Raw genomic sequence first — 25,514 nt, forward strand, 5'->3', positions numbered from 1 at the left:
TTCTAGAAGTGAATCTGTTGATGTTCGGTTCCGTTATGAAAGTAAGTAGGATTCGTCTTATTAGAATAGCCTACGCGATGGCTTTCTACCTCGTATCTTTTGAAATACCAACATAATGTTTGGATAAGGTGCTTTAACTAAGCCTCATTTACAACTTTATTTACAATTAGATATTTTGCAAAGTCGCCTCAAATTACTACTTGGGCGAAATGGATATCGGGTATGTGTGAGCCATAAGGATCCCTTCTCGAAAGTCTCTAAAAGGGGTACAAAAAAACGATAAGTTAGAAATTGGTTCTCTGAAGGGGTCCCAAACTTACGAAATATAAAAAATTAAGTCCCTCAAAGGGTCTTAAAATCTGGTCATCTGAGCTAAATATGGAAAATAATCTTTAAAGGGTCGCAAAAACGTCGAAATCAGTCTCTCAAAGAGTTCAACGAGTTCAACTTTGGCTCAGACATACCCTTTACCTCGCAAACCTAGTCCCCCGGTAGCTACAATACTATTGCAACTAATTCTACACCCCGTTCTCGCAGACCCGGTGGAAAAATTGGCCCAATATCGTCTCCAAGCAGCTCCCAGCCATAAAAAGCAAGGAAATATCGATCCCCATCGAGTTTCAGTCCCTTTTTTTAAAGCCCATTGGCTGAAAAATATCATAACATGTCTGTGAGAAGGGGGTGTAATTAAATTACTGACTAAGTCTAAAAGCACTATCAGGACATCGTCAGCCTTAGAACTCCCAATAGTAAAATTGACAAACATTTGTTGAGGGAGAGTAAAGATTAATTGGCGCAATGAAATTTCGTCACTTATGAATCTTATCTTGATTTCAAAGATTTTTGTTAGATAGTTGATGAAAAATAGCGAAAGAAAAGCATATTTTGCAGGAAAAGACTTGAAGATATTGCAAACTAGCAGTTAGTCTGAATCACAGAATATAAAAATGTCAGTAGTATATTATGCAGGTAAGTATACTCCAGTCGGCTAAAAATACCATACTTTAAGCCTTAACCTCCTAGCTGCTTCAGTCGAAAAAGTTGCAAAACTGAGAATTTGGTGCAGTTTTTCAGAGAAGTTTGTAAAAAAAGGAGTACATTTTTTACATAAAAGTAAATTCACTTACTGATTGAAGAGTAAGACTATTTGCTTATGTTGAGAAACTTTCTCTATCATGGACAGTCGGGGTCAGGGGCTAAAGTTTGACAAATCATGGTGTTGTCTGTTCAAATTGGGGTACTAACCTTTCTTAAGGCTCTGGCAGTTTTTAACCGTATTTTCAAAATTTCCTTTCTTGTTCAAAATAGCAAATTTTTGAGTCAAAAAGAGAAAAAATATCTGAAACAATTTACTGTACTCCCCCCGCTCTCATTAAGAGAAAAAAAACAATATTTTTCCTATTTTCTTCACCAGTCTTGGTCAAGTCAACACGCTACTGCAAAAAGCCTGGATGCGAAAGAAATTCTTAGGTGAATGGAGCACCTCATTCAAAGCAAATTCTTTTGAAGAAAAAAATTGACCAAGACATGTCAGCGTAATTTGACTAATTCCCATGAAATTGTGATAGCAAAAGTAGTGCAAACTTTAGACTATACACTTCGCACCAGCCTAATAGGGAAGTCTTTGTCAGTAAGACTTTTAAACAAAAACTAAAAACTCAAAACTCAAAACTTATTTTTATTTTTACTCTTATTGAGTATATTTTCAGTACTTTTTGTAAGCAAGAAAATTCTTCAGATTTTAATTATCTTTCTAATGATATATAATATGTAGGAGTTTAAAACACTTTCGGTTTTGACAAAATTTTATTTCAAACGATGACGTCATTTCTCCAACTTTATTTTGATTTTACTCTTCTTGAGTACATTTTCGGAATTTAGTGTAAGCAAAAAAGTTGTTCAGTTTTCAATTATCTTTCCAATGGTATATAATATGACATGTTTTGGAGTGACATATTTGTTTGTCAACAAATGCTGACAGGGAGTGACAGGTGACATTTGACACTTGTCTCCCCTTAAAATTTTCATCTATAGACCATCCTGGACCACTGTGCAAAATTTCACGATTTTGTCATGATTTGCACAATTGTTACCTATCTGACACCTAACTGACTCCACTATTTGTACAATGATTTGCTTTCTTAAATGTTTTGTGCAGTTTTGCTTTATACACTCGAAGAAATTGGATAAATTGAAACTTATTTTGTTGTTGGTTTGGGACTGAAATATCTCCTTGCCTCGCCCGACTACAGTGGGTCTTTGTCTTTTTCACTATAACAAATCTTAGACGAGTTGGAATACAGCGAAAATGAAGGAAAAAGATGACATCAAATTGTTTATAAAATGTAGATAATATATTTCGTATATAAATTATTTCGGATACACAATTTAAAAATCTATGCAAGAAATTAAGAAAATTACATAAATCAGCGCAGGAGATAACTAGACAAGTTTGCAGTGCATGGAAAACGGAATAGAGTTTAAAATGATATTAAGGGAAATTAACAACATTGGATGCTTAAGTGTGGATTCTCAAAGTAATCCGATGATCATTTAAAACCGACAAATAAAGGTAAATTGTAAAAATCTAATACCAATAAAACTATTCCGTTATCAAATGCACCTTCATGTACTTCATTCAAAATAAGGTTTCAAACAATTTGATTTGATAAAGTCAAGATATTATAAGTCAAAAGTTTGTTTCCTTGATGTTTTCTATATTTCCAAAGACTGATTTGAAGTCAAATAGGGAAATAAATTTTCTGTCTTTTGACTAGTTATCCATTGAAAAGTTAAAGATTTAGGTAATTCAAATATTACTAAAATATAGAAAACAATGTAAAAGCACTACCTACTATAAAAGACGTTCAGGTATTGTGTCGGTGGGTTTGAAAACCTCCTTTTTGAGTTCACTATTAGCGTACACGCCGCGATCATTTTGCCACGTGTTTCGACCATGACGTCTATAATCATCGACATCAGTGAATTGTGAATGACATTTCTTGTACGCTGGAGAGAGATCTTTTTCAGGTAATGGAGAAGCTTGATTTGTATCTACGTAAGGATATGTATCGCGGTAATCAACTCCGTACGTTGTGTCAAGGTATCTAGACAAAGAAAATTAAATCATATAATGATAATTAAATCGGAATGCGAAATCGTGTGAGGTGAGATTGTGGTCATGAAATAAAATCTATAGTATTTCAAAACGTTAATGCGAAATAAACCGATGCGATATTCGTTTTCCACCCATAAGCCTACTATAAAGTTGTTGAAGTTTTATTTCACAAATTCTCATTTTCAAAAGGGAACGAAATGTAGGTCATTTTTACCTTTTATCATGATCGTGTGGGTGTCTTGGTAAAATACTACCAAAACCTCTTTCGGGTGCATGTGCAAGCCTAAAACAATTTAAGTACTGTATATTCACAAGAAAAATAAGTTTTAACCAGGTTCAACAAAATAAAGCTGATATTGATTAAAAAGTGAATAAAATATCATTGGGAGACATCTTCATCTTAAAAATCTACTTGAAAGAAGCTCTAGAAATTCTGTTTTCGAATGCTAGATGATAAGTAATACATAGTCAACTCTATAATTAGAATCTTTCTGTAACTCGAACTAAAACATTGCTCCCTCAATAGTTTAAAATGCTCTCTATAATTCGGATTTTTCTCTAATTTGAAGAAAAATATTAGTCCCTTGAAGATCTTAGAGTTGGGTTACTGTAATACCTTGTCTTTTCTGCATGATGAAATGTTGACATGTCGATCATTGATTGCTTTGTTTTTCGCTCTTGAAAATCTTTTCGTAAATTGATTTGATTCATGTAATCGTGCATGGTAGATGATGGCAATGTCTTAAAAAGGCAAGAAAAGAATAACATTTTATCTTAAACTTTCAAAGCAACCAAGAATCTGCAGAGGGGTTGACCCTAACACAATATTAGAGATATACTGAATCTAGCATGGGTGGCCTAGAAATTCCTCTCCTATAAAATAATCAGAATTTATGGATACAATGCATCAAAATGGTGAAAGATCTTTTGACCACTGATTCCTTAAATTGCCCCAAGCAAAACCTTCAAATCAAGTATCAAATCTATTGTATATTCCAAAGCTCAGATATTCATGTTTTACAAATTATAAGAGCATACAAACTACCCATAAATAGCATAAATCACACATATGGTTATGTCTCAAATTTTTGCTTCATAATTATTATACTCAAAAAATAAATTAAAATCACGCCAAAATCTTGATCACAAAATCTATCCAAAAAATTTTGGAATCACATCGCTACTGTACACAAAAGAATTGATATGAACTGCTGGGGCCCTTCCTAACAAGTTTTTTTTTGTTTTAAGCAGGAACCACATCTCAAATTATCAAGTTGATAGAAAACAGCTGGCTAGGCTAATATCTTAAAATTTTGGCAAAATTTAAATATACTTACGCCATCAGTGATATTCAATATTCGATCATATGTTGACTGGTGTAATTTTCTATTTTTAGAATTAAATTTTTTAGACCCATGGACATCGTGATCTTTTGGTTCAGCTTCTCTTGCCTTGTGCCTTGAAGAAGAAAAAAGGGATTAGTTAGTGCTTCAAATAAGTCATCGTTGATCACCAGTGACCAGAGTAGTTTAAATATAGTCTAAATCATATCTAGTTGCTGCAAAAGATGCAAGGGACAAAGAAAACACACAAGCATCCAGCAACGACCTTTTTTTGAATATCTGCTGTTCACGTATATTCAACCTAGAAATTTTGATCTGCTGTTCTCAATGCTGGAAAAATCCTATTCCTAGAAATTCACATACTGCTGTTCTTCGATTCCTGAGACCCTAGTTTTGTACCCTGTCCAATAGAAAATTTGATCTGCTGTTCTTTGTCTGCACACCTGTCTTACTGTCTCAAAAGATTTGATCTGCTGTTCTTGGGCTTATATCCCTGTCTCAAAAAATTGATCTGTGTTCATGGGTTTGTACCCCTTTAACTCAATGTCTAGAAAATATGATCTGCTGTTCTTTAAAAATATCCCTACAGTTTTGTATATACTCTGTCTCATGAAAATAACAAAATGAAACAGCAGATTAATAAAATATTCATTACTGTATAAAGTTATTGCCTAGAAAAACCTATCTGCTGTTCACGGATGACGTCATTACCTAGAAAATGCTATCTGCTGATCACTGATGGCCGTATCTCCTGTAATAGACCTTTTTTTAAAGAGACCACCCTGTTGAATAATTATGTAGTCCAGCAGAAAAACAATGATATATAGCCATACATAATTATTACAATATGCATGATACAGTAATTATGCATGTCTGTATCATTGTTTTTATGCTGGACTCCTTAATTATTCAACAGGGTCGCCTCTTTAAAAAAAGGTCTATAGAACAACAGATGTTTTGAAGTAAATTGACCCTCCTAGAAAATGAGACCTGTTGCTCAATTTTTCATAAAAAACCACCTCCTAGAAAAGGGGGGGTTGTACTTATACGATGTGACGGGATTGGCCCTTTTTTAGTACGGTACCTATTATACAGGATTTGACGGAAAAAAAAGACAGGAAAACGCTATTTTAAAATCAGACGGTGACAGTATTTGGCCTTTTTTTTTATTCATTATGCCGGTATTTGAACCTGTACAAACCGGTGTGACGGTGTTATTATTTATTTCAATTTTCGGGATTTCGGGATTCAGCAAAGATTTTGACGGGAAAACGGTATTTCGAACCCCTACAAACCCCCTAGCAAAGGAACAGCAGATATTTCCTAAAAATGGCTCGCCGAATGCTTCTGAAAACAAAGGAAGATAAAGTTAAGATGGTTTAAATCAACAATTCAAACTTAAAAATTACCAGTTTGAAACGAGTGTAGCTCTTCCATAGTCCATATGATCTGACCGAAGCGAAAGAGAACCTTTCGGCTCATATCTTTTTGCCATTTTTTTCTCCTCCTCAAATCAGTCCAAGAAAGGCTGTCAAAAGTACCTGCTTTACTTCGAGGTCTATAGACCGAACTGAGAAAAAAAATGTTTTGATAAATTCCAATGTTTATATTTTAGCGCCCCATGTTTGATTACATGTGCGTCTCTAGTAGAAACATTCGATTTGAGAACGAGGCCAACTGGATCGTGGTACTCAAATTTTTGTTATCGCATCAATAGTGGTACAGAGCAAGAAATTTGAAATTGAAAGTGGAAAAAAATCATAAAAGGTGTTGAATGATGGGCAAAGGCAGGCAAGTTTTAATTATAAAATTCATGCTTTTTAGGCTTTTCAGTACTGTTACACCGATGCTATTTTACATCATGATTCTTTCTGTCTTTCTGGGAATCCTTTTTTTGGTGACTATAGTAATAAAGTCCCACAGTCGTTCATCGTTGTTGTTGTACAACAGTTGATAGAAAGTCTACCTGCGCCTCCCCCACCCAGACCTGCCGACTTAATGAGATGAAAAACAGCAGAAAAAGTGCCCTTTTTGAACTCGTGCGGACGCTGGGTTGTCTTTCTAGAATTTGGCCTGGATATCAAAATAACTTTGACCCCATATAGTAGTCAAAAAACTAAATTTGGTAAAAGTTAGAACAGTACGGCATTTTACCCGGATCGGGGGACGTCACCCAATCGAACTACGTCGCTCATTCTGGATGATGGCCAATGAAATCTGCATGAAGGTAATCTCTGAAAAATTTGCCCTCGAATGAGCGTTCAAACTAAAATTTTCACGGACTACACCGTCCCTCGATCGAGAGACGCGCGTACCCAGAATGAGCGACGTAGTTCGATCTATTTCTATTTCTATTTCTTTATTAGCATGAACTTTTTACAAGTTATTTTCGCTAATGGAACAAAAAATAAATAAATGAAAAAATATTAAGTAATTTACAGATTATAAAACAACTATATATAGTGTACAATTCAATAAAAAAAAAAAAAAAAAAAAAAAAAAAAAAAATATATATAATAATATTAAATTGAATAAAAAGTAGTAAATGAATAATAAATAAATAAATAAAATATGCTTTATTCAATAATTAAAAAGTCTAAAATCAAAAGACTAAGATCAAAAAGAGCTAGATTTAGGCAGATTCGAGAAGTCTAGTAGTATATTGAGGCTGAATGTGATTTCTCGGGATTTAACTAAAGATATGAATTGTTATAGGCATACTATAAATAAGTATAGATTATATGAAAAAGGTATAAAATAAAATATATATTTATAAAAAATATACAACTTGGTATTAGTAAAAACTTCGTTCTAAAAATCAGAGGATTAAGATTTATGACTAAAGAATAAGGATTAGAAAAGAGACGCACAGAACGATGCGTGGCAAGAAAAACTAAAAGTATTTCAAACAAGAAAGAAAAAGACCTAAATTTGGCTATAAATAAAGTAACTCTTAAAATTCGTTAAAATTTAGGGATAATAATTTCTCTTCAAATTTATCACATTCTACAATATTTACAATATCATCAGGTAGACGGTTCCATAAGCAAATTGAACTTGGAAAGAATGATGAGCTATATACTTGTATTCTGCCGTGTGGTTGGATGAATCGTAAGGTAGAGCAGCGTTGACGTTTTGGGATATTTTCTGGATCTATTTCTTTCGTCCTGTGATAAATGGAATGCAACATCTTTAGTTTGGCAATTGACCTACGATCCTCAAGTGACTTTAATTTAGATTTGATTCTTAGTAATGTGGGGCTGACATCATAATCCCAGGAGTTATAAATCCATCGCAGCGATTTTCGTTGGACCATTTCGATTTTATCTCGTAGAGCATTATTATTGGAAGGGTCCCAAACTGTGCTTGCATATTCTAAGATTGGGCGAATAAAGATTTTGTAACACTTTAAGCGAGTTTCGGAGTTGCTTTTAACAAGGTTTCTTTGCAGGAAGAATCGAACAGCGTTGGCTTTTGCACATACATTATTAATGTGAGAGTTCCAAGTAAGACGTTTAGTTAGAGTGACTCCTAGGTATTTAGCCTTCTCTACCAGTTCAAGGTTGATATTGTGTATGTTGTAGGATTCTACAACAGTGAGTCTTTTGTTAGTGACGGTTAGGATCTTACATTTGTCTGGGTGGAATTCCATCTGCCAATCGTTTTCCCATTTTGTTAGATTGGATAGGTCTTTTTGTAGCTCCTCTGCATCAGCACTGGATGATATTGGGCGATACAGATAAGAATCATCTGCAAAAAGTGCAAGTTTAGAGCTTGTTACATGGGGCATATCGTTGATGTATACTAAGAAAAGCAGTGGGCCCAGAACAGTACCTTGTGGAACACCTGATGTCACAGATCGGGTGATGTCCCCCGATCCGGGTGAAATGCCGTACTGATAGACAGCTGTACCATTCAGTTAGGAACATTTGGTGAGTTCCTGTACGCAGCCGCAATGACCAGACGGTGCCAATCGAACAAAAATCGAAATCGAACGAATCGAACGTAATTGAGAACGCAATCGAATAATTGCGATTCGATTGTCGAACGTAATCGAATCTCAATCGAACGGCCAATTCCTGGGTAATATTTGATTGTGTTCGATTGCGTTCGAGTAAGGTTAGATTGGTTCAATTAATAGTTGACTATGTTCCATTGGTTTGATTGATTGTCAATTACATTCGATTAATATTCGATTTCGTTCGATTACGATAACGTTCGATGAGTTTGATTGCAATTAAATTAAATTGGATCACTCCATTAGAGCTTTTTTGCGTGGCCGGCCGAGCGCTAAAGTATCGTACAAAAAGCGAATAAAATCTAAACCAATCAAACGTAATCGAAAATAATCGAATACAATTGAACGTAATCGTAAGCAATCGAATGGCAAATCCTAGGTAATATTCGATTGTGATTCGATTGCGTTCGACAATCAAATTGCAATTATTCGATTGTGTTCAATTGCGTTCAATTGATTCGGCTTTCGATTCGTTCGATAGACACCGCCTGGCAACCAAAAAAATCATAACAACACTCATTAAAACCTTTGTTCGAGTCTTTCCGCACTTTTTTAGCCTAGACGATGTAGAAAACATAGTATAGTACCGTGAGATTGGGTAACTTGCATCAGTGGAGGCTAACATGCAACATGTATAGCCCTCAAATGAATGACCTGGTTGGTCATTTAAATACAACTACGCAGCTCCGCTCGCAGCTTTACTCTACCATTTTCGTTTTGATTTAACTTTGTATTTTACTGACCAGCCAGGTCTTTCATTTAAGGGCTATGCATGTTAGCCTCCACTGATGCAAGTTACCCGATCTCACGGTAGTATAAGCACGCTGTGCAGTTAATTGGCTGACAATTTTTTTGTGTACCCAGTATGAGAAACTTTATCAAACTTTCAGCAATGATTGACCAAACTGTTTCAAATTATTCAGCACATTTTTTATCTTTTTTTTAGGGGGGATAGGTTTTTTCGATGGAAAATGGTAAGAAACTTAAGTTTACAAGCAGTTAGTCATACTAGCGTCCCTGCGAAATGTGCATCAAAGATTAACGCTGAAAAAGCGCTATATCGTTTACTTGACTTGCAGACAAAAAATTCACCGCAAAACTTCTAAAGGGATTCATGAAAAAATAACCCGGCGCTTTTTATAGAAATTATTAAAATACCTTCAAAAACTATATGAGAAATTACCTAGAATTTGAGCCATAAATGAAAAAATTTGAGCCAAGCCAACCTTGAAAACTAATTTGAAGATCAACTTCCCAAGAAAAAGATCTACGAGGGAGACAGAACCCACCTACCTAGATCCGCGCACCGCCAGACTTCAAACACTGACCCATTTACATGAGCGGAATTATTTTTACTTTAGCGTATAAACAAGGCCTTAACAATCGAAGCGCTGTCTTGGGAAATTGAACTTGATTCAGGTAACTCTCATCCTTGTTGATGCAAATACATCCTGTAGATGACTTATGTTGTTTTTTCTGAAAGCTTGATTTCCTAGTGTGACTAACTGACAAGTGTCATTTAGTTTTTGCTAGCTTAAGAATGGCAGGATCCTGGATGGTTTTCCTAACTGCCATTCAGTGAGCTTCTTGCTTTTTTTTTGTGCCATTTCTCGTCTGTACCCGAAAAAAATAGCCAAATGATTCAGGGAAAACACCAAGATTCTCAGTCTGGAAACCTGGTTTATTTGCACTTTGACTTGGACGACGATATTGAATAATCCTTGATAAGAAGAACGTCCGATCAAAGGCTATGAACCAATTTTTTTTAAGCAAGTGTATATCTAACAATCACCAAACTACTCGAACACTCATAGAACTAATCGAACTCGCATCAAACTACTTGAACACTTGCCCAACTACTTGAACATGTACATCGAACCATTTTTTTAATCAGACTAATCAATATATTTTTGCATAAAGTTTGATTACTGTTTGATTCAGTTCGGTTATCGAACACGTATCGCTTGATTAGTTTGATTAAGAAAATCAGTTCGATAAGGTTTGGTTGACATCCCCTGATATTTTAAACTATTTTTCTTACAAAGTGTCTGCCGCTTATGATATGAAATTGAAATTTTACTTTCTAATAACAATACAATAACAATGATAAAGTAATGAAAGTTCACTTTGACCATTACAGTAATTATAATTTTTAATCGCTGAAGCAAAGAAACTGGATGTAATCTTGTTAAACACAAGCAGTCCTCCCTAGGGGAACCAAAGGGGGTTGAGATGTGTCATTGTTTTATAATTTATTACTGGAGATTTTAATTATTCAACATGACATCCTAACTAGGAAAAGGTGTATTGCTTTTTTTTCTTATTTTTAATGGAAAAGGATTATTTCAAGCTTTTAAAATTTATAAAACTCCAAAAAACAATTTCAAAGAGAGAAACTTTCTTGTGGCGCATCCAGTATAGTATATACAGTTTCCCTTCAGGAAAATGTTTATCAATACAAAATTATAAAGATATGCCTTCAAAGTTTTCACTTCGCATCATTGATGCTGATTACTACATTGCAAAACCAAAAGCAAACATAGATGTATCCTATTCAAAATGTCGACAACGTGATGTTTACAAAGTACCAGTGATCAGGATATTTGGTACCACACCCCAAGGACAAAAGGCATGTTTACATGTCCATAACATTTTTCCATATTTCTATGTGTTGGTCCCTGAAGATGAAATACTACCAGTTGAGTTTGGGAAGAAATTTGCATCTAGTTTGGACATAGCAATACATTTGGCACTTGGGAAAGCTGCTTCAAATCAGCAGGAATATGTGTATGCCTATGAAATCGTTCACAAGATGTAAGTGTCAAATTTTATACATTGTATTGAGTGTAGTATTTTTTATGCCTCTCTCAGCTTTGTTTGATGAATGGAAAGAATGGAAAGTAACGTTTTCTAGTTTTTGGTTCAGAAAAAAAGCTCTAAAAAACATTAAATTTTTCTCTACATTGTCTTAATTAATTGGCCTTTTATAGAAAATATGCTGAAATCCAAGAAAGAAGCTATTATAAACTCATCTGAAATGTCTGTCACATTTCAAAGAGAGGTAATCTGGGTCGAGATTTTACCCTTAGCCTTTATTGGTTTCAATACTTTTTAAAAGGAGTTTCAAAGCTTTATACAGTGCAATGTTATATTTTATTCTATCTTTTATTCATAGACCATTTTATGGGTACCATCATAAGACCAAAATATTTCTAAGGGTTTATCTCTTCAACCCTGGATTGATCACAAAGTAAGTTTCTCATCTCAAAATAATATTATATAAAGTTTTTTCAGGTTTTTTTGAAAAAATTTCCCCTTATGGCAAGAATATCATGAAGGATTCTTGCCCCAGTGTTCATACCACAGCCTATGTATTTCATCTGATAGACAAGTTTGATACAGTTTTTGATTTAAATTACAGAGAATAAGTTCTTCCGTCACTCAGTCTTATAAATGTTAATAAATAAGGCTGGGCTTAAAAAATTGTTTGTTTGCCGTCACCCGACCCTAGATTTTGGAGGTGGGTCGGTCGGTCGGAATTTTTTTTTATTTTGGCGATTTATGAAATTTTCGTCCATGGAAGGGTTAACAGTTTGTTTACATTTAAGTAATTTTGAATAAAAAACAGAAGTGCTAGCAGGGAATTTACGATTCTTATGCTCGAGACAAACAAGATACGAGTTTTGATTTTTTATTGTTTGAAGTTTTTGAAGGAAAAAAAATCTTCTTTAAAATGGCAATAAAATTTTTTCGGTCGGCAGGTTTCAAGGTAGGGTCGGTCGGGTGACGGCAAACCAACAATTTTTTAAGTCCAGCCTAATAATATATACAAAAGGTTTTATAATATCTGTTACAAATTCTGAAATTAAATCTTCTTTTCAGAGTCAGTGAATTATTGGTAAATGCATCAGTGCTGAATCAGTTCTTCCAACCTTTCGAAACACACATACCTTTTCTACTGCAGGTTGGTGTTATAATTCAAACATTTTTATACCAGGCTTTATATTTGTTTCATTGGTAATTTAATCGTGGAATGATGGTCAAGGCGTCACTCCTTCCAATGTTCCGATCAGTTGTAAGATAGCTAATCCGGTTGGCTGTTAACCCTGTGAAACCAATCAAAAGACTATCCATGTAAAATATCGAATTTATCTAGTATCCAGTAAAAGGAACCAAAATTTTACTTTTGCTTAACATACATTTTGTAGATGCATAAAAGGGGGACAAAATAACTAAAACTGGTAATAAATTGCAATTAGATTTCTTTTTAGTTTTTCATAGATTACAACTTGCAAGGAATGAACCTCATCAATCTGTCAAACGCCATGTTCCGGCTACCACTCCCAATGCCACAAGGTTTGATTATAAAGCAATGATCAAGCTCAGTTTAAAAACCTCCTTGCATCAAACAATTTTTGACTTTTTGACATGAAGTCAATCATCAATGCCATGCTTTTAATTCATATCAATCTTTCAGGCACTCTCTTGTTATTTTTCTTTGCAGGGGACATGAACACCACTTTCCGAGGATTGAGAAGTCCAACAACTTCATTCTGCACCTCTCCTTCACCCAAAGTATCACAAACAAACTATGATATTTTTAATAGTGATACTGTGCCAAGGTATGTGTAGTACTTAACCTAAGATTTGCCAGATATGTAATAACAGCTTCATAACTGATGCCATTTCAAAAACCAAAATCATTTCATTTCAAATGTTTTGGATAATTATAAGTTTTATCAGAGGGGTGTGCTTCATTATACACACTTTTTAAGAGGAATGTACTCTATGAGATTGTCCAAGTTGTCAAGTTGTCCAAAAAATTGAAAATATGCTAATATCACCAGCATCAAATTTGGCAACTGAGCCTTTATCAATATGTATATTTGAAGCATCATTATACCTGTAATTTGCAGCAATGCTCAAAACTTTCACATATTTTTGCTTGAGGTATTCTTTGAAATTTAAGATGAATTTGGCTCCAAACCTAAGAATACCGTAAAGAATATTTTAGGAATATCTTCCCCAAAAAAATTAAGAATATCTTTCATGAAATGGAAAAACATCATTGGCCCAGCGCTAGCGATAGGGCCTTTCATTTGCAACTTTCCGTCCTTCCGCTGTCTGTCCGTCCGTTTTGGTAGAAACGGCGCTTGAAACCATAGTAACACACTTTTTAATTTTGCCGTTTGGAGAGGGAAAAGGTTGCTAAAGTCGGATACTGGCTATAAAAGATATATTTTGTGATTTCGCGCTCCTTCAAAAACAAATTTCAAAACAAAACAAGATGGCGGTCGAAGCGAGGAGGTTGATTCATACTTTCTTGAACATTTTCTTTGCTTTAGTGGTCAAGAGACTTTCAAACCAAAGATATTTTGTAATGATTTTCTTTTATAAACCTTTTTCAACATTCTGCCATATCTTATAGTCTTTGCTCAAGTTTTCATAAAGTTTTATGAGTGAAAATTCTACCTTAAATCACTTTTATTTTTAGTTTATTGCTTTCGAAAAGACTTTATTTTTAGGAAATAATGGCTTCTGATATAGAAATAAATAAACTGAAATGCAGCTCATGTGTAAATTTGAATAAGAATGGAACTTTTTACTTTATGCTACACAAGAAAACAGTCACTTCTGGATCTGTCGCTAACAACGGTCAGTGGCTGTGCGCTGTGGTGGGACGTGGTATGATTTTCAAACTCAACACATGATTATTAAAAGTAAACTGATTCTGGAATTTGGTAATGGACACTAAAATGGAGCTCATGTGTAAATTGGAACAATATTGGTACTTTTTCCATGAGGCTACGCGTGAAAATGGTTATTTCTGGATCTGTCGTCTCGTTTGACGATTGGTGCGGTGGCTTGATTTTTCAAACTCGACACAGAATTATTTCAAATCTGATTATTGGAATATGTTAGCGGAGACTAAAATGCAGCTCATGTGTAAACTTTAACAAGATTGGGAATTTTTTCATGATTCTACACATTAAATAAAATGGTCAATTCTGGATCTGTCGCATTAAACAGTCGGTGGCTTGATTTTTCAAACTCGACTCACATACCGTCAACCGTCTCTAACTTGGGACGATTGGTCGAAACATGGGACTGTTGCATATCTGGTCTGTATTTTCACTTACTGTAAAATCGAAAGAGAAATCGTGTATTTTTAAATACGCCTTTCCTTAACTCAAATCAAATGACTTTGGAAGTACGGTGAAATGGTGGCCGAATTGCCGTCCCATGTTTTTTCAGATAGTCCCAAGTTGGAGCAGTTGATGGTAATTATTCAAAGTATATAAACTGATTCTGGAATCTGTTAATGGCACTAAAATGCAGCTCATGGGTAAATTCAAACTAGATTGAACATTTCTCATGGTTGCAAGGCATGAACAGTGAAAATGGTCATTTCTGGATTTTCGCATTAACTGTTAACTCACATTAACCACATGAATTTTATTAGCTTGGATATGCAGACCGTAAAAACTATTTTATCGTCTAGTTCTTTAAAGATCATTTTTTTTGTTTACGGTCCGGTCCAACTAACATGCCTGCAGGGATATTTCTCCCTGCATATGTGAGTGCACCTAATTCGTTAAAAAGCGCCCATCACTCACTAAGCAGAATATTCGGGGGATTTTTTTATATTTTTCTTTGGGCGCGCATAATTTATGGAAAAAGCTGACCTTGTGAAAAAAGATGAACAAATGAAAATGAAAACACAGGTTCATTTCTAAACAAAATGGAAAGGAGCCTTTTTTAAACGTGGCCTGATGTGGCTGATGTTTTGATGTAGTTTAAAGTAGTTTTGAAAGTTTTTTGAGTTTGTAAAAGAGGTTATATGGTAAGTTAATTATGTGTGTCTGCCTGGGTTTTGATAGTCTGTCAACAAGGGTTCACTCACAGGCAGTATCAAACAAACTGTACCCGACATTTTTAGTTACACCAGATAAGTAAGATTTTTTTTTCTGAAATTTTGAGTCTGGATACACAGGCTAGAATTTTATTGGAAAGTTGAACCTGCGCCTGTGTAGGCCCGGTTGGTAGGAGACCATTCGAGAAGTACCGCGGTGATTTTGAATTTTTTTTTCCTGTCTTCACTTTGATCCATGTCAACGGGGTCATGCATTTGCTGTTTTGCACGCTCGTTTTCAACACGTTACTTCGCTGGGCCTTCACGCCCAACGGGCTTCTTGTTTTATAATTAAAAAACGTGCAGTTTTATCTTTTATAAATCCTTTGAGCTTAAAGAAACGATTATTTTTTCTAGCACAAGCATCCTACCAGGAGATATAACGAAACAGAGTTGTTGTCAATTAGAATGTGATGCCCTTGGAAATCATATACTCAACATTGAAGGCACAAAAGGTAAAGTAGCTCCTTCGAGTTGTTCAGGTTTTTTATGAGATAAATTTTCCTAGAACATGACTATTTTTCTTAAACCCAAAATTTGGTAAGAATAATTATTTCAAGTCTTTTAAGGACAGACCAAGTGTATTAAAAACATAATTGAGAATGTTTAAATCTGAAATTTCTGAAATAAGAGTACAATTAAGCTGACAAAAATTTACTGTTTATTATTATTGGGAATTTTGTTTGTGTGTCTTGTTATGCGCTGTGGTTCTCATGCTTAAGGCATGTGGTCTATGCCCTTTTCTTGGACAGGTTTAGCCTCTCTAGTCTCTCTGTGTGTCTAGTTAAGATTATCAAGTACTGTAGAATTAAATTAGAAATTTAATGGTGAACTGAAGGTATCCGAGGATATTTCATTCAATCCCTCTTTGAAACTTACTTCTAAAACTAAAGAGCAAGGTCTTTCACACTTTCTAGACAACAATGGTTTTAACCCTGGCTTGCAATCCATTTGGAACGACGAAAAACAACGACGACGATTGAATAATGAATCATCTTTCATTGAGATGCCAAGCTCTGGATGTAAGTTTTAAGTTAATGTTAAGGTCGGATACTGCTCAAAATACCTTTGAAAAATGATCAATCATGAAACAGGGTGAAACGTAGAAATCGACTCCATTAGAGAATAATATCCTTGGTATTTTCCAATTAGGTGAAAATCTGTGATTTCACCCACGTATGCTCTTCAATCTCAGGTGTGACTTTTTAATCTTAAATATATAATCTTAAAAATACAATCTTAAATATCCTAATTAATCAAAAGATAAAAAGACGTGTAACCCGAAATAGCTAATTCGAGACAAACAGATTTTTAAGAGTTAAATTTAGGGATAACAGAAATGGCGTTAAAATCATGCAGGTTACAAATAAGAATCAAGAAAAAAACAGTTTACATTACGAAGATATATATTATTTTAAAAATAACAAAAAAGGCAAGTCTTGAAGTATATTTTAAAAAAAGTTATAATTATATAGATTTTGGTCTTGTTTGATGTTTTGTTTTGAATGTTTTTAAATCCGGATATAATTTTTTTTGACATAGTTGTCATCATTGCGGTAGAAACAGTAAGTGAAAAGCAGTATATAACACAAGTTGACCAAGATGTAAGGTCGTTCAACCACAATCTTAGCTAGGTAAACCATTACTAAACTGAAAGTATCGTTAAGCTTCTGCATGAGGTTGTTGTAAGCATTGCAAATTATGATGTAGCATCGGGTGAAGAGAGATTTTTGGTGTGGCTGTAATGGTCGCTGTGGTAAATTTTCTGAGTTGATTTCTTGGAAATTGTCCATATCATATCCGTTGCTCTTTAAGATTTCAATAAACTCTGTGTTAACGGTTGGATCAGATTTGGGTACAATTTTCAGTATGGGATCATGATAACCGTAACCTTCATCTAGGTCTTGGTCGATTTCAGGGAATTGCAATTGGTACTCATTCTTTGGGGAAAGTTGGTCATCCAGGATTTGGTTGTAGTCAAAAGATTGTAACTGGTATTCGCCTTTAGGAGAAGGATAATCTTCTTTCTCATCATTGATGAACCCGAACAATCTCATCATTCTTTCTTCCTCACTTTCTCCATTCTTTCCGGTCTTCCCGCAACCTTCACCGTTCGAAGCTTTGTCCTTGTCACAATCAGGCTGTATATAATGAAAATGATTATAAAGATTGACTGTTTGGATAAAGGTGAAACACCAATACAATGGCTTCTAACTAATATTTCATTATGTAATTCCTTCAACATATTTCGGGAATAATGCAGTTACACAAAAGGTATTTAATAACATTGTTTTGCAAATGCAACGGAAAGAGAATGTTACGATTTTAGTTTTTTTTTCTGTTTAGTTTCATATGATAGTCTTTACCAGTCATTCAAAATTATAGTGGACAGGCATAAAGAAACACTGGAAACATTTTTTGATAACCCGTTTCTGTAACGAACGTAAATCAGAGTTGAAATTTCACTTACCTCGCTGTTTTCTTGGAGTTCGAAATTTGGGAAATTTGGTTCGTCCGTCTCTGGGAAAGCGATTTTGTATTCCTGTATGGTCAGTAAGGTGTGGAGCCAGTCCAACCAAGTATAAACAGAATGTTTATTGGAAGTTGGCGAGTCCTCAATGACCAATTCTAAATGTCTGTTCCATTCATCACAGTATTGAAAGCAATTGCCACGATGATCACCAGAGAAAAAGTAGCTCTCTTTGATCTGGTTCATCATCTTATATTTGAGGTATCGGTCATTGACCGGTGTGTTGGAGATTATGTCAATTGCCGTGACTATGCTTTCTTGTCGTTCAAACGCGCCCACATAATCACCGTTTTCGATGCTCTGAACGTGAGTCTTTGCCATGTTGGTGGTGATTTGTAGCTTACTTCTGAAATAACGCGTTTTCATCGTTTCGAAAGTACTTACCAAGAAATTGTCGAATAATTTCATTTGCAACCAGTGATTCTATGATGAAGAATACAACTCAGAATTTAGAATGCTAGATGACAGAATATCATCCCAATAATTCAAAAGCATCTAATAGAATGAAGACGAGTTTCACATTTATTGTGGATGCTGTTGTTTTTACACCGTTATGACGTCATCCAACTGGGTTATCAATAACTTTTTGTTTAGAAATGATATGAAAATTTAGAATAATGGCATATGATGAAAAAGCCTCTAAAGATATACCTCACGCAAATGAGCGTATTGTTCCTTCATCAATGACACAAGATAGTTCCAACGAATGACATAATGTTCTTTCAAGTGTCTTGCAGATGTTTTAATGTCTTCTTCTTTCTCATCCAGCATTCGGTGAAAATCTTTAGCATCCATGACTTGGTCACCGTGCAATGTCCAGTTGACGTATAACATGAGGAATTCTGGGTCCTCGATTCTCACGCCTCGCATTGTGATACTTTGATTCATCGCTAGAGGTAAAAGAAACGAAATTAATCAAAGATGTCAAGTCACAATTCGGTTGACTACATACAGTACCGTTTTACTTTAGTACTTGATTACCCCATCATTGGCGCCCTATATATAACGAGAGTTTTGAATGGAACCAATATCTCCGAAATATAAAATGAGCGTCGATGCTTATTTGCAATCATCACAAAGGCAATTATATACATGAAAAGATTAAACTTGGAACAAACCTTGTTGAGGTGGGTTCACCAGTACACAGGAAGAAATTACATCAGCTGTCGATAAATTTGATGAGATATCGATTATCTGTTCAATTGTTTCCTTCAGCTCCTCGAGAAGTTCCGTTTTCATATAAAGTGCATTATCCGAATCGACAATATCCGTGAAATATTGATCAGATAATTCATAATGTTGTTGGCAAAGATCGAAGAGTTCATTTTCGTCAATCAACTCTTGTTTGATGTCATTCAACATGTTACCATCATCTTGCTCCAAAATGATCTTATGCAAAGATTTTTGCCTGGTATTCTCTTTTGCCATCCATTCTTGAGGTTCCTCAGGGCTTGATTCTTTTTCATATTCCCGCACTTGGTGGTTCTCCATTCCATCCATGATGTCATCAGATTTTACGTCATCATTGACGTCATCATCATCATGTTCATTATTTTCATGACTATCATCTTCGTTGTTTGTTTCACCAAGAAATTCCATTATCTCTTCATCAATAACATAGCTTGTGTGTTCGTGGATGCTACCACTGAAATCCATGGTATCTAAGTTGAGAAAATTTATTTCGTCGTTAATTTTGATGAATAAATTACCTTAGCTACCAAGGTTGATATTATTTTGGAATTTTCTTCCTTTTTTTAAATATTTTAGCTTTAATAACAAAGTCAATACTTTAACATAGTCGGGTAAGTTGACCAAAGCATTTTTCCTTTAATGTTGCCTTCTTTTTGAAAGATATATGTGCCTATTAAGTCTATCTAGGGCTCTAAATTTTGAAAATTCCACCTCTAGGGCTAAATTATGGCTGAGCTTTGTTGATGCTGATGTCCCAAAACTTTACAACCCCTTTTTATATCAAGGCACTGGCGGAAATGGTAACTTCTTGTTTGTTGGTAAAATTCAAAATGGGAAAAGCTTTTTCAAATGCTATGCTCCGCTGCAGAGACGGTCAGAGATTTCAAAATATACTGAAAAGTTTTTATCAAAAATGAGCCGAAAATATTTTCAGAGAACAATTTAAGATACATGTTATCAATAACCAAATACAATCAACAAAACTTACTTTTAAGAAAACCATTGTCTTCAATGATGTTAGACATACCATGGTTCAATACCAGTGGCAAAGCAACTTGTCCCTAGAAAATTTAGAAACAATAATAATAGTAGTTTCGTAACCAGAGATATCAGGAACCCGGGGGGGGGTACTAGGTTTGCGAGGTGACGGGTATGTCCGAGCCGAAAATCGAAAATCGACCCTTTGAGAGACAAAATTTTGGTGATTTTGGGACCCTTTGAGAGACTTTTTCCTAAATTTTGGTCCATTTTTTCCAAATTTTGGTTTGATTTTCACCAAATTTTGGTCAAAATGTTTGGAAATCGTGACCCTTTGAGAGAGAAATTTTTGATTTTCGTGATTTTGGGACCCTTTCAGAGACTAACTTTTGAATTTGTACCCCTTTGAGAGACTTCCGAGGAATGAGAAAAGGTACCCTTATGGCTCGCACATACCCGGCACCCATTTTGCCCCCCCCCCCCGGGATCAGGAAACATTGTTTAACTATGAATAGAAAATAAATAATAACTAGTGGAAAAGTGGACGAACTGAATAGTGTATTTCTAATGCTAATAAAAGAGAGCTCTTTTCAACAGTATTTTCAGCGGGCGGTTGCCAACAGTGTGTCTGAAACACGCTGACCTAGTGAAAATAGAAATAAATTCACTACGACCCACTATTTTGCAAAGTAAAAGGATTTTTGTTTAGAAAATTAAATTTTAAGTGCAAGGTGTCGTCTTTGTCATAGATGGAGAGAAGTAACATTGTTTTCTTTGGGAAATGATATGAAAAGTTACCTCTGTTGCCGAGATAAGCACTACCGAATGTGATAATGCCAAAACGAGGACCAAAGAAACCAAAAGGTTCAACGACCTCATCTTGAAATTTCCGTGTGTATTGCACGGCCAAAAAAAACAAAATAAATATAATTTACAAATATAGTAGATCAATAAAATTTTATTAATCACAATTCCACCAATAATACAATGAAATTAAATCTGGAATCTGATAGTTATTCTTTCACCAAAATAAAACACGAGTGAACTCAGTGTTTTTTTCGATCCAATTAAAAAACAAAGTGGAGCGACTTTCTTTTTCGTAGAAAAAATAAACTGACGTCAAATATTTTGTTTTACTTCGACGTCAACAAATAAATCTTGAAAATGACGTAATTTTTTTTTAAATTGGCGCTTCCTAAACTATCTTAACCTCTAGGGTATTCAATCCATTCTTAAAACCCGGTTGGAACCTGGTTTAATTTTTCTATAACTCGCATGCGCGGCTGACCGATAAACTATTTAGGGCTACTTAGACTACACAATATACCTTAATGTAGTTGTTTTCTATAATATTCCTCATTTTAGGGAATGCGTAGAGAACACAATTTTACAGAACCATTTGGTCCCAAAGACCATTTTGTTCAATTGTAGTTAATCAATGGAACAATTTGTTAACTTGAGTCCATTTTGTTCCATTGTAAATTGGTATTGACTGCTTTGTTCTCTGTTCCTTTTTAAAGAATTAAATGGACACTACATTTAGACAATTTCAGTCTCTACTAAAGTGGTCATTTTGTTCAGTGTTTTTATGGAACTTGTTATTCCACTAAATGCTGGCATATTTTGTTCAATCTATAAAGGGAACAACGCCTTCGTTCTATTGCGTAATTATTACATAAACCATTAGCGCGCAAATTTAAGTGAGAGCACATTGATACGTGGATACAAAATGGCGGTGATTTTTCATTGGCCTAAAAGGAACAGGGGGTAAACTAATACACAATTGAACATTGAACAAAGGAGAAACTTTTTATTCTTAAGATCTGACAAATCAAATTCAGTGTTTTAGCCCCCTATCAATAATGTGAGATTGTTGTCTCTATAAAAACTCTGCAAATGATTCCGAAATCATAAAAACAGATTGACCATGAAGGTCAGTCGAAATCTACTTGTGGATTGGAAATCTCTAGAGGGTGCTGCGCAAGGAAGAAGAAAACTGGAAATTCGACCAAACAACAAAGGTTCGTTTCCATGTCCGTTATTGAAACATTGTTTACATGCTGACTACAAAAGTGCTCGAGGATTGCGCAAACACATCAATAATAAGCATCCTTGGTACTTTTACTTTGATCAACAACCGGAAGTAAAGAAAGAAAACATGTTTGAAGAAGTTCCAACCAATAGGAAAAAAGCATTCACTGCCAAGAAACCTTCATTTTCACTTGAGGAAGGAATCGGCCTTGATTTCATGCAATGGTTGACAACTTCTTGTGGTGGTGGAAAGACTCAAAAAGAAGCACTACAAGTTGGTAAAAGAACAATGAAATACTTTATGCAGGCTATTGGTAATAATGACGACTCTATTGATTTTACTTATGACTTTGTCGATTGTTGTCTTGGATCAGCAAGCATTATCATATCGTTTTTTGAAAACTTTAGAAGAATCATGGAAGATGAGCTCCTCCGGTTCATTGAACTATGTTAAAGCTATTGGTGACATGGTAGATTTTAGAAAGGCGAGTGGCGTGTCTGATGCTACTTTGAGGAGTTTTACCATTACTGAAGTTTACATAAGGCGAGCAAAAGAGAACCTCCGAAAGAGAAAGAATGTAGAATGTACTCGAAACTTAGATTTAGAGACCTTAATGGCAAAAGACAGTTGGGCTACAATTGAGGAAATGGAGCAGGTCGTACCATTTCACCTACCAAAATTTAAAGGAGTAATAGAAAATTGTCGACAAAACGGTGTTGTTACAAAAGGTGATTTAGTTTTCTCTACAAGATTTATCACTACCTTATTGTTTCTCAGAGTTAAGTGTACGAGACCAATGACCTTTCAGTACTTGACTGTTAACATGATTAAAAAGGCCAAGGAAAATGAAGGTTTTGTCGATCAAACTGAATTTAAAACTTCGGCAACATACCTATTCGATACATTGATTTTTACACAAGATGTATTAGATATTATTGACATGTATATCGAATTTGTTCGACCTCGGTTGTCACCTAGTTGTGATTATGTGTTGATATCGTCGAATGGAACTCAGTTTCAGTCACTAACTAATGCAATGATCATGATCGTTCATCAAGCAATCCAGAGATATATAAATCCAACTCGATACCGTCAAATCATTGAAACAGAAAGCAGTGAAAGGTTATCAATTGAAGAACAGAGATTCGTATCAGAGGACCAGAAACACAGTTCACAAGTTGCCAAGATATACTATAAGAAGAAACATTCAAGACAGGTGGCAATCGAAGGGAAAAAATGCATGGATAAAATGACGAAAGGAGGAAGAGGTGATACAGACAATCTTATTAATTTATTCAACAATCTGGATAGTAATTTTGATCCGAAAGTGTTAGAAAAAAGTCAAGAAATCATTTCCACAATCCCACCAATTGCAGCCAACCAAACAACAGAAATTAATCAAGAACCCACTTGTTCTAAGTATCTTGATCCGTACCAACCAATTGATGATGATTTTGATACATCAACAGATTTTACTTCGACTCCTACAACCACTACAGCACCCTTAATTTCACAACTACCATTGAAAGCAATGGCACCAATAATGGCGACAAAAAATGTAAATGAAACAAATGCATCGACTAAAAAGACAAAGAATATCAAATTTACAAGCGAAGAGGACCATTTTTTGAATTTAGGTATCCAAAAGTATGGCCGAGCAGCTTGGGCTTCTATTCTAAAGGACAAGGAGTTTCAGTTTCACCAATCAAGGACCAGAGATTCATTGAGGATAAGATCAAACTCTGCAGCCTTCAAGAAACAGTTTCCATTATAAGATATACCATAGTTGATAAGTGATTTTAGAATAAAAAAATATTTATACAATATAACTTATAATATTTATTTTGATATATACTGTAATGCTTCATGTCCTGTTAAGTATTATAGCCGAAACATTCTTTTTTAACGGTGGTTTTGATTTCGATTAATCCAACCTTTAACTTCAGAAACATCCGATGAATTGGTTTACAGGCTAGACTCTTTTAAATCAAATAAGAAATGATTCAAAATTTTTATAATAATAATATATACTATAATATATATATTATATATATTATATAATATTATATTATATATTATATATTATATATTATATATAGTATATATACTATATATATTATACATCATAGATTATATAATAATATGTTATCAATTTGAACTTAAAAATCTAGCCTGCAACCTAAGAAAGTATTAAATGCACTGATTTCACATTGCTTTTTGACTTTTGAAGGTCTTTTAATTAGTTTCGGTTTAATTCAATTCGGAAAGATTGAAACCTAATGAGAACAATAATTAACTTTGCAGTCCTAGGCACAAGTTAACATGAATAAAAGGTAAATTATCCACATAAATTGATAACATGATTACATAGTAAAATCCAAAAATATTTATACCATATTCAATGTCATAATTGCAGTTTTCATCATATTAGTATAGGGTTCTTTTATTGCTCTATTCAGTTTGTATATAAGAATAGCATTGTAATATATCAAGTCATTATGCATAAAAAAGGTACATTTAAATCATTGTTTTTTTTTCATTCTGTTGATCAAAATTTTGGCTTCTTTACTGAAAGTTGAAGTAATAGTACTGAATTTTCTGTCATAAATTTGAACTTAGTAAAAGCTTTTTTATCATTGAGCTTTTCACCAACATGAATGAATTTGAATAAAATCTAGAAAATGGGTGTCTTTAACTGAGCATTGTAGTTGCAATTTTGCACTAACAATCCTATCAAAGCCTTCACTGTTATGACAATATGGGGATTTATGTTTTTACCTAAATTAGAGTACTAAAATTGATAATAGTGTAATCAAAATCGTATTGTTACTCTCTTTTTAAAGCCTGATGTATTCATCAACTGTATAAGTATCATCAATGTGTGAATCAAATATCTAAATGAGGAATTGACATTGTTTTGGCTTTCATACTACCAATTTTTGATTAATTATCAGATGACATCAATCATTTTAGAATTATTGATTAATGATAATAAAAGGTGTAGACTATTCAGTACTGGTTTAAGAACTCTTTTCCAAAATAAAATAGACTTGTGTATATATGCACCCTTTCGAAATTTAAAATATTTCAGATGATGTCACTATTTGAGTCTGAACCCTTTCAGTAAACCTTTAGCCCTTCCTTCAACCCGTCATTTTCAACCTATATCAGCCATAAGCCCTTGGCCCTTCAATTTTTGAACATCTTTGCTAAATTGATTATTACACCCTAGGGTGTATGGCGTTTTAATCACCCTCTTATGGACTTTTTTTAGAATGATTTGAACTGATGGATGGTGTATTTAGTCCTTCTAAACTTTTCATTATTTCAGATGATCTCAACATTTGATTCTGAACCCCTTCTGTAAGCCTTTAACCCTTCTTTCAAACCG

The 25,514-nt window shown here is 34.4% G+C and overlaps 3 protein-coding genes across 4 annotated transcripts in view; 1 reads left to right on the top strand and 2 right to left on the bottom strand.

The window, feature by feature from the left end:
- Positions 1-2,609: 2,609 nt before the first annotated feature.
- On the bottom strand, positions 2,610-6,058 carry LOC136806390 (cilia- and flagella-associated protein 95-like). The gene is made up of 5 exons (XM_067062955.1): positions 5,871-6,058; positions 4,456-4,576; positions 3,735-3,859; positions 3,333-3,401; positions 2,610-3,107 (listed from the first exon to the last, which is right to left on the bottom strand). Exons 1-5 carry the CDS (start codon positions 5,954-5,956, stop codon positions 2,855-2,857), a joined length of 654 nt encoding a protein of 217 aa, XP_066919056.1. The 5' UTR covers positions 5,957-6,058; the 3' UTR covers positions 2,610-2,854.
- A 4,822-nt stretch (positions 6,059-10,880) lies between these two features.
- Positions 10,881-25,514, top strand: part of LOC136806391 (DNA polymerase zeta catalytic subunit-like) — a 57,048-nt gene continuing 42,414 nt past the window's right edge. Inside the window, exons 1-7 of one of the 2 annotated variants that reach the window (XM_067062957.1) lie at positions 10,881-11,293; positions 11,655-11,729; positions 12,362-12,443; positions 12,751-12,835; positions 12,984-13,101; positions 15,750-15,847; positions 16,310-16,414. In XM_067062957.1, coding sequence (XP_066919058.1) covers positions 10,953-11,293; positions 11,655-11,729; positions 12,362-12,443; positions 12,751-12,835; positions 12,984-13,101; positions 15,750-15,847; positions 16,310-16,414 — 904 coding nt within the window. In that variant the 5' untranslated portion in view covers positions 10,881-10,952. The remainder of the gene's footprint in view (positions 11,294-11,654; positions 11,730-12,361; positions 12,444-12,750; positions 12,836-12,983; positions 13,102-15,749; positions 15,848-16,309; positions 16,415-25,514) is intronic. The other variant, XM_067062956.1, reaches the window with a different exon arrangement.
- On the bottom strand, positions 16,904-19,578 carry LOC136806403 (uncharacterized). Its single transcript, XM_067062969.1, has 4 exons — positions 19,041-19,578; positions 18,574-18,812; positions 17,863-18,345; positions 16,904-17,533 (listed from the first exon to the last, which is right to left on the bottom strand). The coding sequence occupies exons 1-4, from the start codon at positions 19,576-19,578 to the stop codon at positions 16,904-16,906; spliced, it is 1,890 nt and encodes a 629-aa protein (XP_066919070.1).

The sequence above is a fragment of the Clytia hemisphaerica genome, unplaced genomic scaffold, assembly GCF_902728285.1.
Source record: "Clytia hemisphaerica strain Z4C2 unplaced genomic scaffold, Clytia hemisphaerica genome assembly, whole genome shotgun sequence".
NCBI classification, from domain to species: Eukaryota; Metazoa; Cnidaria; class Hydrozoa; order Leptothecata; family Clytiidae; genus Clytia; species Clytia hemisphaerica.